This window comes from Xenia sp. Carnegie-2017, unplaced genomic scaffold (genome assembly GCF_021976095.1).
Source record: "Xenia sp. Carnegie-2017 unplaced genomic scaffold, XeniaSp_v1 HiC_scaffold_20, whole genome shotgun sequence".
Lineage (NCBI taxonomy): Eukaryota > Metazoa > Cnidaria > Anthozoa > Malacalcyonacea > Xeniidae > Xenia > Xenia sp. Carnegie-2017.
In genome coordinates, this window is record NW_025813483.1 from 15254082 (window position 1) to 15267109 (window position 13028).

The 13028-nt window shown below is 34.8% G+C and overlaps 2 protein-coding genes across 3 annotated transcripts; both read left to right on the forward strand.

The window, feature by feature from the left end:
- The first annotated feature begins 29 nt into the window (after positions 1 to 29).
- On the forward strand, positions 30 to 6033 carry LOC124441147 (potassium voltage-gated channel subfamily H member 1-like). Its single transcript, XM_046991579.1, has 10 exons — positions 30 to 235; positions 1427 to 1656; positions 1934 to 2053; positions 2176 to 2288; positions 2370 to 2759; positions 3136 to 3544; positions 3786 to 3985; positions 4184 to 4436; positions 4503 to 4699; positions 4773 to 6033. The coding sequence occupies exons 2-10, from the start codon at positions 1554 to 1556 to the stop codon at positions 5661 to 5663; spliced, it is 2676 nt and encodes an 891-aa protein (XP_046847535.1). The 5' UTR covers positions 30 to 235; positions 1427 to 1553; the 3' UTR covers positions 5664 to 6033.
- A 152-nt stretch (positions 6034 to 6185) lies between these two features.
- LOC124441155 (ERO1-like protein beta) lies at positions 6186 to 13014 on the forward strand. Of its 2 annotated transcripts, XM_046991589.1 has the most exons (15): positions 6186 to 6478; positions 6959 to 7075; positions 7147 to 7230; positions 7364 to 7402; positions 7482 to 7543; positions 7631 to 7704; positions 8083 to 8203; positions 11119 to 11168; positions 11259 to 11351; positions 11425 to 11508; positions 11946 to 12014; positions 12073 to 12232; positions 12365 to 12434; positions 12509 to 12595; positions 12686 to 13014. In XM_046991589.1, exons 1-15 carry the CDS (start codon positions 6380 to 6382, stop codon positions 12863 to 12865), a joined length of 1389 nt encoding a protein of 462 aa, XP_046847545.1. In that variant the 5' UTR covers positions 6186 to 6379; the 3' UTR covers positions 12866 to 13014. The 2 variants fall into 2 exon arrangements, with proteins under 2 accessions (XP_046847545.1, XP_046847546.1); XM_046991590.1 differs by lacking the exon at positions 11946 to 12014 and having other exon boundaries at positions 6190 to 6478.
- The last annotated feature ends 14 nt before the right edge of the window (positions 13015 to 13028 follow it).

Below are 13028 nucleotides of genomic sequence, written 5' to 3' on the forward strand. Positions count from 1 at the left end.
CACGTCACATAGTAACGGCTGACGTTAGTAACGCAGATACTTGCGATTGTTTGAGTAATGATTAATGATAGAAGCCAAGAATGTGTCTAATATATTTTATGTCCTCCTAGAACGTCGTTTTGTTATCATTTTCTCTGGAAATTCTTCGCATGACTTGAAATGTCTGGACGTCGCGGTGTGGTAGTACCTCAAAACACATTTCTTGACAACCTTATCAGAAAAACCAACGGGACTCGTAAGTCATTTCATTTATTGTCTAATTTGTAAATTCTTCCATCTTCGAAATGTCACTTGGGAAAAGAGGCTATTTCGTTTTCAATAATATTTTTAAAAAAACAACATTTGTGCTTGTGCATACTTTCTCTACGAATAAAGAAGAAATTTATCAATAACTACAAACAAAACACATCACTATTTTGCATAGTTTGAACATCTTAAATATTTTGAAAACGAACTCAAACTATTGTTAGCTCGATTATATTGCAATGTCTCTCAAACGAAACTATTTTATTGTCTTTAAATATAAAAATTATCACAAAAAAAAAAAAAAAAATTAAACATGTTAGCTAAATATTACAACTATGAGCTGTGAATAGTGCAAATATACACATAATTATTGTGTTAACGATAAATTTTATTGGCATGGTTTTGGGCAATTTTGCATCTTCGTTTTTCAAAATTGAAAAATGCTGTTCATCAAGAGTAAGGTTCATCAGCTACAGATGATAGAATTTTAAGTTAAAGCTTGTGTACAGAACATTCGATGTTTCAACTTGACAAAATTTTACATAGTTGTTCACACGAACCTAATAAGCTTCGCTGTTCCGACTTGACAAAATTTTACATAGTTGTTCACACGAACCTAATAAGCTTCGCTGTTCCGACTTGACAAAATTTTACATAGTTGTTCACACGAACCTAATAAGCTTCGCTGTTCCGACTTGACAAAATTTTACATAGCCGTTTTCCATGAACATAATGAAATTTTCACAAAACAAATTGCCTAACTTGCGCCCCACATACTAGATTTTCTTGTTCAACAGTATGGCAAGTAAGAATTGCGCTTATCGTTCTCTTTTTAAAACTGTACTCTTTATTTTATTGGAAATCATCTTTTTTTAATTCATTGCCACTTGATGATGCATATTTTTCTGAGAAAGATAACGTTTTTCATCATCCATGATCACATTGGTATTTTTACTGGAAATTCAGAAGTGGATCTAGTATTGGAAAAATATATTACAACAACTCAATTTCAAATTCAAAATAAATTCAAAAAATGTATTTATTTTGTCTAACTCTGTATCTGCCGCAGAGAAAACCTATTTAGTTCAGTTAGTTACTGCTGACAACGAGTTTATTTATAATGTAAGTCTTAAAATGCAATTCCTGTTATTATATAATCTCATCCTGTGATCTCTTTTAGATGAAAATTTTTTGCTTGCAAGTGCCAACATCGTCGACTCTCCCATTGTCTATTCGAGCGAGGGTTTCACAAAAATGACTGGTTACAGAAAAGTCATGTGATAAAGAAGAAAGCTGACTGCATTTTTATGTGTGGTTACCTTACCAGCAAAGACTCTTTCCGTAATCTTCGAGCTACCATTAAGGAAAAAAAGGACGCCCAGCTCGAAATTCTCTTCTACAAGAAAGATGGTATGTGCACAAGTTAAATAGAAATCAAACGAGCAAAGAAACTAAAACATTTTGCAAAGAGACAGCTCCAGCAATAACATAACAGAAATTAATGTGTTCGTCTTGTTTCTTGACTGTTGTGCCGGACAAGTTTCAGATTTGGTCTTTGCAAACTTCTATACAGAGCAGATTTGATGTTTTTAGCTGTAGACAAATGCACGAGAACAAAATTACTTTCAATCTCAATTCGAGTTGAAAGTCCATTAATTGTAAACTTTTTCAACATTTATCCTTGAAGGTACTCCGTTTTGGGTTTTGTTAAATGTTGGTATCGTTTACGATAATCAATGCTCTCCATTGTTTGTCATCATCACCTTTCAAGAAATCACTCAATACAAAGAAGCCATTAATTCTAATTGTAAGTCTGTGATCAGAAATTTCGCAAAAACTGAAGTCGTAAATGTAGAGAGTAAAGGTCGCTCGCTTTTTGTTGTTATTTTGCTAGAAAACGTGAGAGACTTTATCAAAATATTTTATTAGTGATACATCGATGGGCTGTGATCAATAAAGGACTTCATGTAAATGGAAATAAAGAGCCCGACAATCCGATGTTGAAAGCTAGAGAAGAGAAAAACCGATTGCACATTACCCAGGTATGTATTTATCAACACTAAATTTGGTGAAAGTTCTTCAGAATGTCTAGAAGCATAAGTAATTGAACATTTTTTATTCAGTTAATGCAAGAAAAAGTGGACAGTTTGCCTAAATACAAGCAAGAAATACCAAGTACACCACGTTTTGTCTTGCTTCATTGCTCGAAAGGGAAGATCTTCTGGGATTGGTGCATTCTTATCTTGGTTCTTTATACGGCGACAGCTGTTCCTTTCATTTTCTGCTTCAATTATGATTCACAGCCGATGTTCATCACAGACACTGTCGTTGACTTCATCTTTCTCATTGACATTATTGCTAATTTCCATACTTCCTACGTAGATAACGACGGAGAGATTGTGCTCGATCTTAAGAAAATTCGTTGCGCATACTTAAAAACTTGGTTCTTTGTGGACATGATTACGTCATTACCATACGGTTTACTCAGTATCCTCATTTCCGGTGCTGGAAAGGTGAAATTAAAGACGAGGAAAATATTTTTTAGACATTTTTGATGATAGTGTGCACGTGTTTTTTTGTTATTATTGATAAGATCTCCAAGAAAACTGGTGGGTAAAACAAAATTGTAGGAAGACAACAAGTTTTAAATTCAAAAGTTAAGTCATCGCCGGTATACCCTTAGTTTATAAACTTTCAAAAACAATTTCATCGTTGACTAATGCAATTGGGGATGCTTATACACAGGGAGGAGTGTTATATATTTGGAACGAGACTGGTATTTTAGGAGAACATTTGTTTAGCTTATGCACGATAAGAATTATGCTTAGGGTTGGCTTATAGTCGGAGGTTTGAAAATCGGTTTTTGAGGAAAATGCTTTTGATTTATAGGAAATCACAAGGTTCATCAGCTTCCTGAAAGCTGTCCGCCTTCTGCGTATTACTCGAATAGTACGGGCACTTGATCATTATCTTGAATATGGCTTTATTACTCTGGTACTTTGGATGTTATTCTTCTGCTTGTGTTCCCATTGGATGGCATGCACATTTTATACGATAGCAGACAAGTACGACAACTTTACTGATGTTGGCTGGGTCAAGACGATGGCAGAACAAACGAATCAGCCATTCCTGTTGAAGGTCAACGCCTCGCGGAAGATTGAATCGCCAACCCTGGCTTCTCTGTATATGTCAGCGCTGTATTTTTCACTCACAAGTTTAACAAGCATCGGGTTTGGAAACGTCGCTCCAAATACAACTGCGGAGAAAATATTCTCCTGTATCACTATGATATTTGGAGGTGAATATCTTCAACTTTTTTTATCATCACATTGAAATCTCTTTCTCTTATCTCCTTTTCTTCATCTTCTTCCTTTCTCATTTTCCTACTTTATTTTATTTCCCTCTTCACCTTTTTTTATCCTTTACTGCCTCACTTTCTTAACCTCTTTTTTTCTTTCCTTTCATCTATCCATTTGTCCTTTATACACAGACTAATTAACTACAAATCAATCCAATTTTCACTTGAATTTTTCTCCAAGGATTGTGCTATGCCGTAATATTTGGTCAGGTGACAGCGATTATACAACAAGCTCAGAAGAAATCCGAAAACTATCAGCAGACTTTGGATAACATGCGGTCATTTTGTAATCTGTATCGCATCCCTAAAAATCTTTCCACGCGAATCACCGACTACTTTAAGTATACGTGGGTTCTCAACAAAGGAGTTGATACAAATCAAGTATGTGCATATTATGTAAAATACATGCACATTAACGATTGTCGTTTGTCAAAAATTATTTACCATCGTTTACACATGAGCTTGCGAGCACATTTTTGATATATAGAGTGTGGAAACTAATGAAAAATTTTTTGAATATAATGTATCCTGTGCTAAACACAATGTTTTAATTAATCGATGTTGGCACATATATTATAGGTCTTACAGAATTGCCCAAAGGATCTTCAGTCAGATATTTGCATCCATTTAAATCGCAAAATTATTGACAGTACGCCAGCGTTTGATAAACTCCCCAATGCCGTACTTCGTGCTGTTGCAAGAAACTTTGCGATCCACAGAGTGGCACCAGGTGAGAGAGTAGTACACGAAAGAGAAAGTTTGGATACGCTATACTTCATTGCCTGTGGCTCATTTGAAGTTACTCAAAAAGGAAAAGTTGTTGGACTGTTGGGTAAGAATGAAACATCTAAAAATAATTGACGTATGCGAAATGACAGTAATTCTCCGCGTGCTATAGGTGAGGGTGATGTCTTTGGTGATGATGTGTTTCATCACAATGATGTTGGACGATCAGTTGCTGACGTATTTGCGCTAACCTACGCTATCCTGCACGCGATGGATCGTAATGACTTGCTCCAAGCGCTCGAATTTGACCCGGAGTATGGTCTACAGTTTGCGAAAATATTTCGACTATCGTACAATCTTAGGGACGAGGTTTGTATTACATATAGTTAAATACCTTAATATCGCACTGTCAAAGATAATATCTGTTTAAAAATCTGTTTAGGTAATTATGAGAAAGCTTTCGGCTCATGCTCGTACGACATCGCGAAGAATGTCTCGCGATGTTGAAAGTCGTAGATATAGTATTGTAAACGAAATACAAGAAAGTGGATTTAACACTGACTCCAATGGTAGTTCACCCAACAGTCAGCATATAATAGACACTGACTCGCCCATTAAACCTCTAAATGTAATGAACAGACCGAGAAGAGCTACTCTTGGAAATGAAATGAATGACATTCAGGAGGAGAACGAGCTTGATAATGCTGGTGACAATGATAACAAACAAAGAAACGATCCTCAATACTCCAAGGACATCTCTAAAGAATTTTTGTTGGAGATTACTACAATGAAATCCGAAGTTCACCACGAGATTCAATTAATGGGAGAGAAAATGAATGCACTGGAGGAAAATATTTCTACCATATTAAGTATTCTTCGTAATCAAGAATGCAATTCACAAGGGCCTGTTTTCTCTGGCGACAGTGGGCTGTCAGAAAAGACACAAGAAAAAACTCAAAGTAGAACTGCTAATATCATATCTCGTGTGAAATCAGAGATGCCGGAACAAGTCTTACCAGATTGGGTAGAAGAGGAGAATTTTGGAATAAAACGAGAGGAAAACGAAAATGTTCACAAGGATGTCAAACAGAACCATAAAAGATTTATAACTCCATCTGCAAATGAAATCACCCAGGAAACTAATGATGGTACTCGTCAGATACCTTTTGATGAAAAAGATTTAGTGACGTCATGGACATCACGTGAACCTAACGAGAAAAAAAAGAATCGTAAAAAGAGAAAAGAGAGATCATTTAGACGAACGAACAAGAAAGATAAAGAAAGCGAAAAAGCACTAAAGGAAATGTCAAATAAGCCAAACGACAACCGTTGATATAAAAATGCCCAAATCATGGAGCAGACTTTCCTATGTCACTGAACCTGAAAGGAAATTGATGAATCGAATTTCATATTACTTAAACATAATCACAGAAGCATGCCAAAGATCGCTGATTTTATATTTAAAACTTAGATATGCAATTCTGCCAAATAACCAAACAGCCAATAATTTTGAAAGTATATACTTACAATTCGCAGCACAAGTATGCACTTTTTATTTCATTACATTGTAATGTAAAATTTTTTTTGTATTTATTGCACGTATTTAGTTGGTTGAATGTGCCATACAAACTATTTGCGTTTGTTTTTTTTTTCAGGACAACAGTAAATGATGTAATAAACACCTGAATTATCATTTCGATAAATGAGATGTTTCTTTTTAGGTATGTGCTCTGAAGATGGCGTTAAGTGTGCCAAAACATGTCTGTCTTAAAAAGAGTTGTAGACTCGTAGACAATTTAAAATGTGTAGAGGACACGCTTCAACTTTCAGGGGGGCGTTGATACGCGTTGTTTTAACGCGTGTTTATTACGCGTGGAAAACACGCAGCAGCTGCCAATGCAATTTTGCCACGTTTGAGCCTGCGGTTTGCCGCTGGAAATGTTAATGTTTCTATTTTACGTCCTTGACAAAAATGACAATTGACAAATACGTTTATAAATTTATATTTAAGAAGTATGGGTTTATATTAAGAAATATATCCCTGATAGGATGAAAAGTCTCCTCTGCTCAACTGTATTATTTGTTTATTTTGCTCCTTTATACTCGCGTGTCAAATACGGATTACATGAAGACAAGTGTTTTTGTGAGGTATGATTTTAGTTTCGCCATTTGTTTTTATTTTTATCATCTATTTAGATAACTCGTTCACTGTTATTTTCAACGGTCAGATAATCATTTTGAGTTTCCAGTTTACCAATTCGGCGTAAATTTCGGTCTTGAATGGATTTGACTTCTGTGGTGACGCATGCACTCGCGAAGAAGCCGTATTAACTTGTCAAGAGAAAGCCCGTTAGGTTTTCTGTCAACATTTATCTGTTCTCAACCTCACCTCTTTTGCTTTGCTTTAAAATTTGTATAATTTGTCTTTTTCTTTGAAATGACATTTTAAAAATCTATTTATTTTGACGCTCACAAGTGTCAACGTCAACGTGATGTGCGTACTATACCCAAAAGACCATCTTTTGTCTAAGTTTATTTATAAATTATAATAAGCAGTTCCCCGATTATTATTTGATTATGTTTTTTTTTGAAAGTTGATTTTGTTTCTCTTTGTTTTTCAAATTACAGCTGTCAGGAAAAGTGGAAGACTGTTGTTGTGATGTTGAGGCCGTGAACAGTTTGAATAAGGAAGTTTTTAAGAGAATTACAGAAATTGTGAATACAAACTATTTTAAATTTTATAAAGTGAGAAAAACTTGAAGCACAAAACAACCAATAGATCACGACAACAGCTAATGTTTTGTTGTAAACTTAAGGTGAACCTTGCACGGTCCTGTCCATACTGGCATGATGACAACCAATGTAGTTTAAAAGATTGTTCAGTACAAACATGTAAAGAGGTATGAGTGTATTTCTTGCATTGTGTTATTAACTTTGAAACTGTGACAGAGTTCTTATGTTGTCTTGCTTATCTCTTCTTCATCCTTCGCAAATTGGCTCAAACTTTAAATAATATTTACATATTTTATGTAGGAAGAAGTTCCAGAAGGTGTTAAAGGTCATTATATGAAGGTATAAATTAGATAAAGTATCATGTGCAAAAGATCACACTTCGGTGGTTAGCAACTGAACTTGATTGCTTTCTGCTTAGGATGAATCTAAGGATTGTTATGTAGAAAACTCTACTCTTGGAGATGTTAATATTCATTTGAGGTAAATCATTTTTTTTGGTTTGATGGCAACTGTTGCTATTTTTTTCTTTTTATCTTCTGGAATTAATTTTTCTTTGATATTTATTAGTGAAGAAGACAAACAGGTTTTTGCCACCTGGCAACAGTATGATGATGCAGAGGACAGTTTTTGTTACCCTGAAGGTTAGTTTTATAGTTTAATCTTATTGATGTTTCCAACCTTGACAAGGTTTGTAATAACTTTGGGGACACTGGCTTTGTAAACATTGAAAAGAAGGTTGGATTAATACAACCAGGATCAGGATAGTTGTTTGGACAAAAAAAAATTTTGATTTGTTTTATTTTCAAAACAGATGAAATTTCTGCTGACTCAAAGTATGTGAATATTTTCATGATTTAATCTAGAAAGTAACTACACTTCTCGAGTAATTTTGCGACTAAACAGTACACTTTTCGGATTCAAAGTACTTCTTTTGATCGCATAGAGACAGTGGTCTAATTTATAACCAGGATAGTTGTTTGGACCAAAAGAAATTTTGATTTGTTTTATTTTCAAAACAGATGAACTTTCTGCTGACTCAAAGTATGTGAATCTACTCCTCAATCCAGAACGATTTACCAACTACAAGGGACCATCTGCAAATCGTGTGTGGCACAGTATTTACAATGAAAACTGCTTCAAGTAAGACTTACTCTTAATTATTGACGTAATTCTGTATAAAAAATGTTGATATTTTGTAATTTCTTTGGTCAATTCATTTGAATCCACCTTCCGATGGGAGACACACGTGTTTAAAATACAAAATCCAATGAAATAGTTGGGGACATAGTGCTGTATATATAGAATAGTGGCAATAAAATAGAAAGAGGATGCTCTTGGGGCATTTGTAAATCTTATTTTAGAAATCCAAAATGACTAATTATAAAGGCAGAAGGTGTAAAGGTGAATAAAAACTATTTTCCATCAAATCAAAGGAAAACTTGGATATGACATGCAATATGCAGATGGAAAATTATAGAGAAAAATTACGAGTGTCATAACAAAGTGTTGATAAGTTTGATTTGCATTTGTCAAATCAAGCTTAAGACAGTGGCGACAGAACATTTATAATTAGGGGGGGGGCCATATATTCATTTGTTATAATCCATAAACACAATTGATTTCAATAGAAAGTAATAAATTAAAACATTCATATATGAAGAATAGCCCCCCCAATTATCTATGTTCCCTGCGCTTGGCTTAAAAAGACAAAGAGCATGCCAAAAATTTGTGATTGGAAAATTGACTCGGCGCATCAACTCCACCAACTCTCCAAGTTCATGGTCATGGCAACAACCAACTAGATGATCTAGTAAGGATTATGGAGTCAATAGCTCTCTCAGTCACAAATTTTCGGATAAATCATCTGCACATGCGCAGTCTGCTTGAGCATGCGCGGTCAACTTGACCAGCTGCCCAAGTTCTTAGTCATGGCAACGACCAAGTGCATCTACTAGCACTGATTTTGAAGTAAATAGCATGCTTAGTAACAATTTAATAGAGAAATCATCTGCGCTCGAGCGCATGCGCAGTCTACTCGAATAATTGTTCATAGTCATGGCAACGACTAACTATATGTACTTGCACTACTTTCGTGGCAATTAACTCACTTAGTCGCAAATTATCAAAGAAATCATCTGGGCATGCGCAGTAGTGACTTTAATAATACCACAACTTTCGTAAGCCTTTGAATTTGTGTATATAATATATATTAAGCTAAAACTTCATATAGTAGATGTCAACTAGCAGTGGAAGCTGGGTGCGATATAGTATGTAGTGGCTTAGGGGCCCACACTTCGGTGGCGACCGCACTCTCCCTGCGTACCCCGAGCAAAGCCTATCGCAAGTGATCTCGGGGTCTGATGGGTGGAAGCTTGCTATTGCATCTCCCAAGTAAGATAGCGTGGAGGGGCCGAAATCTCCTACCGAAACGTTAACATGCGGCGTTCTAGTGCCTTGCGCTTAAGAAGGTATCGGGAAGCATTGACTGAAAACGGGGTTTTTTGCTTTCTAATTTTATCTTTTTGTTTACATAAAATAAATTAAATCAAGTAATGACACATATAATTTAAGACAACCTTAAACATGTTTTATACAATTTTATTGGTTTGTTATTTTTGTGATCTTTGTGATTTAACTCTCTCATTTACTGTTTCTCATGTATCACGAGCAAACCATGGACTTCAAGGATTATCTGGTTCCGTTAATAAACATGCGACGCTCTAGTGCTCAACTATCTCGGGGTAACGGGAGGCATGGACCGAAAACGGGATTTTTTGTTTTCAGAATTTGTCTTTTTTACAAGAATTCTTCTCATAAATGAAACTAGAACATCCAAGGATACTGCAAAGGTTCAAACAACTTCTGCCTATTTGACTTATGATTTTGAACCAACTCTAAACATGTTTATGCGTTTTTAGTTGTTGTCTTTTACAATGTAATTTTCTCATTACTCTCTTGTGATGAACGAGAGCCTCCTTATACAATGTAACTCTCTCATCATGAACGATAGCACCAATGGGCTTCATGAAAAAAGGGGATTATCTACTTTTTAAAAATAGTTTTTACAAAGATAATATTTATTAAGCCAAGCCGTTTGTATCTAAATTGATCCCTTATGTCATAAAATTTTACTTCATTTTGGACAGTAAACTTCTTTTTATCTTACAATATTTTCATGATTCAATCTAGAAAGTTACTTCACTTCTCGAGTAATTTTGCTATTAAACAGAAGATTTTTCGGATTCAAAGGACTTCTTTTGATCGCATAGAGACAGCCGTCCAATTTATTACGTAAATGCATATAGATGTAATGCATGTATTATGTGATGCATGTATTATGTGATGCATGTAGCATTTCCTTGTAAGAAACCACCCTACCAAAGAATATCCAGATCCGATTTTAGCTGCATCGAGCGAAGAAAATTGCAAGTCATAGAATTTTCTTAACTGTTATTTTTATGATATTTATGATTCGATGTATCATGAGATTCCAGATGAAATTCACGACTGCCTTTGAATGCAATTAACACATATTCATAATATGACAATGTTTTCTGTTATCATTTAGCTTTATGTTTAATATTTAGTGTTACGCCTTCCGCCTTTATAAATAATCGTTCTGAAAGCTAGAATCAGATTCACAAATGTCCCCAAAACTCAAAAGCATCTACATAAACAATACTATGTCCGACCATTTGATTGTCCGAATTTTGTAATTTCATCTCGTATTTTTGACACGTGTGTCTACCGTCGCAAAGCTGCATTGAAAAACTTGAGGAAATGAGTTATGGTTTAGTTTGATGAGTTGGGGGATGGAAGAGTTAAGTTCTTTGGGACTTTCACTATTATATTGTAGAGTCAGTTGTGAAGTTGAGAAGTCTGGTTGAAACATATTTATTTTTAAGAGATTAATGTAAATTAAATTTGCAGTTTGCTGGTCTAGATTTTAAAAGACTGCTCTAAATACTCAGCCAGTCACTAGATGAATTAAAAAAAAGCTCTAGGAATCGTTTTTGTTGGTTTAATGGTCATGTTGTTTGTTATTGATGATTTAGGGTGACCAATCCATACACAGACAAATATCAAATGAATTCCATGTTGAACCGTAAGAATATTTGTTTTAGTATGTTTGATTTTACCATGCACCAAATAATCATGGTGTGAATTCAACAACACTTACAGAGGTTTTTTTTAGAAATGTGTCTTGAAAAACGTGTGTTTTATCGAGTCATATCAGGAATGCACGCCAGTATTAACACGCATCTTTCAGCTCTGTACTTGTTCAAAGGTATATGGAAAATATATAGGAGCGTTTTGTATGGACTGCAGAGTGATTTAAACGAATCACAATATGTTAACAGGTAATGGATTTTTCAAGCCGGTATGGGCTCCAAATGCGAACGAATTTAAAAGAAGATTTGATCCGGAGAAAACAAATGGTCAAGGTAAGTTGTACACTTTTCTTATAACTTCACTAAGGTGTAACTACCGTACGTCTGTCCTATAGTTGTGAAGTGTTTTATACAAGTAGATTGAGGATCTTATAACTTCATTAAGATGTATCTACATCTGTCTTTAAGTTGTGAAGTGTTGTATACAAGTAGATTAAGGATCTTATAACATCATTAAGATGTATCTACATCTGTCCTTAAGTTGTGAAGTGTTGTATACAAGTAGATTGAGGATCTTATAACTTCATTAAGATGTAGCTACATCTGTCCTAAAGTTGTGAAGTGTTCTACACAGGTAGCTATAGAGGTCTTATAACCCTACAAAGATTTATCGATGTCTGTTTTTCGTGCAGTGCTGTATACAGGTAGTTAAAGATTTTAACAATATGTGCGCTATGCTTAGAAATTGGAGCCGTTTTGATGTTTTTAAGGAAAAACGGCGCAAAATCCTTGCATGTATGAAAGTGTGGAAATGAAAAACTTGCATGTTGTGAAGCACGGTATAATTACTATTTTGTAGTTTTAACGACCATGATGTTTTGATATGAACGTGTTTAGGTCCTAGTTGGTTAAAGAACATTTATTTCTTGTATTTATTGGTATGGAGAGCTATCGTAAAGGCTGGTCCTTACTGGAAACAAGAAGGCTTTTATACTGGAAATTCTACTGAAGATGAACTTGTAAAGAAACATGTTGAAGATTTATTATCACAAGCAAGGTGGCTTTTTTACATTTTTGTCTTGTTCATTAAAAAGATTGACGTACAATGTTTCCTTGTAACGGCTCAAGCAAGGAAATTATGTTGAAAAAATTGAAAGAATGAATTGTCACTTGTTGATAATTTTCATAGAAGTTGCCCCAGTACATTTGACGAGAGTATAATGTTTACTGGTGATCCCATTAAATCAAAAGGATTGAAGGTAAAATGTAGTCGTGTCTTTTTTATGATTAAACTCTGTGATTATGGATTAATAAATCCTTAATCCTCGAGCAGGAGGAGTTTCGGAAGAAATTTCGTAACATCACTCGGATTATGGATTGCGTCGGCTGTCAAAAGTGCAGATTGTGGGGGAAAGTCCAGGTCTTTTTATCTTTTACAAAATCAGCTTAGTGCATCTTAGTTTTCCGAGAAAATTAAGTTAATGGTAGCTTTAAATTTGTCACTGTTTAGACACAAGGAATCGGGACGGCGTTGAAGATCTTATTTTCAAGAAATCAACTGGACGAATCCACAGTTGCCTCCACGTTCCGTCTTAAACGAAATGAAATTGTTGCCCTATTTAACGCTCTTGGTCGATACTCCAGTAGTATTCATTACGTTCAAATGTTTCGTTCGTTATCAAAAACATGAAGGTGTTCACAGTTTCATGAAACATTCAAAGATAATCACTTCAATTTTAAATTAATCGATAATGTAGACATTGAAGTTTTTAAAGTTTGTTTTCATTCATACCAATAAGGTGCATTCTCGAAAACAATAAAAGGAAATTTTATTAGAAAGACGTTCCTTATTA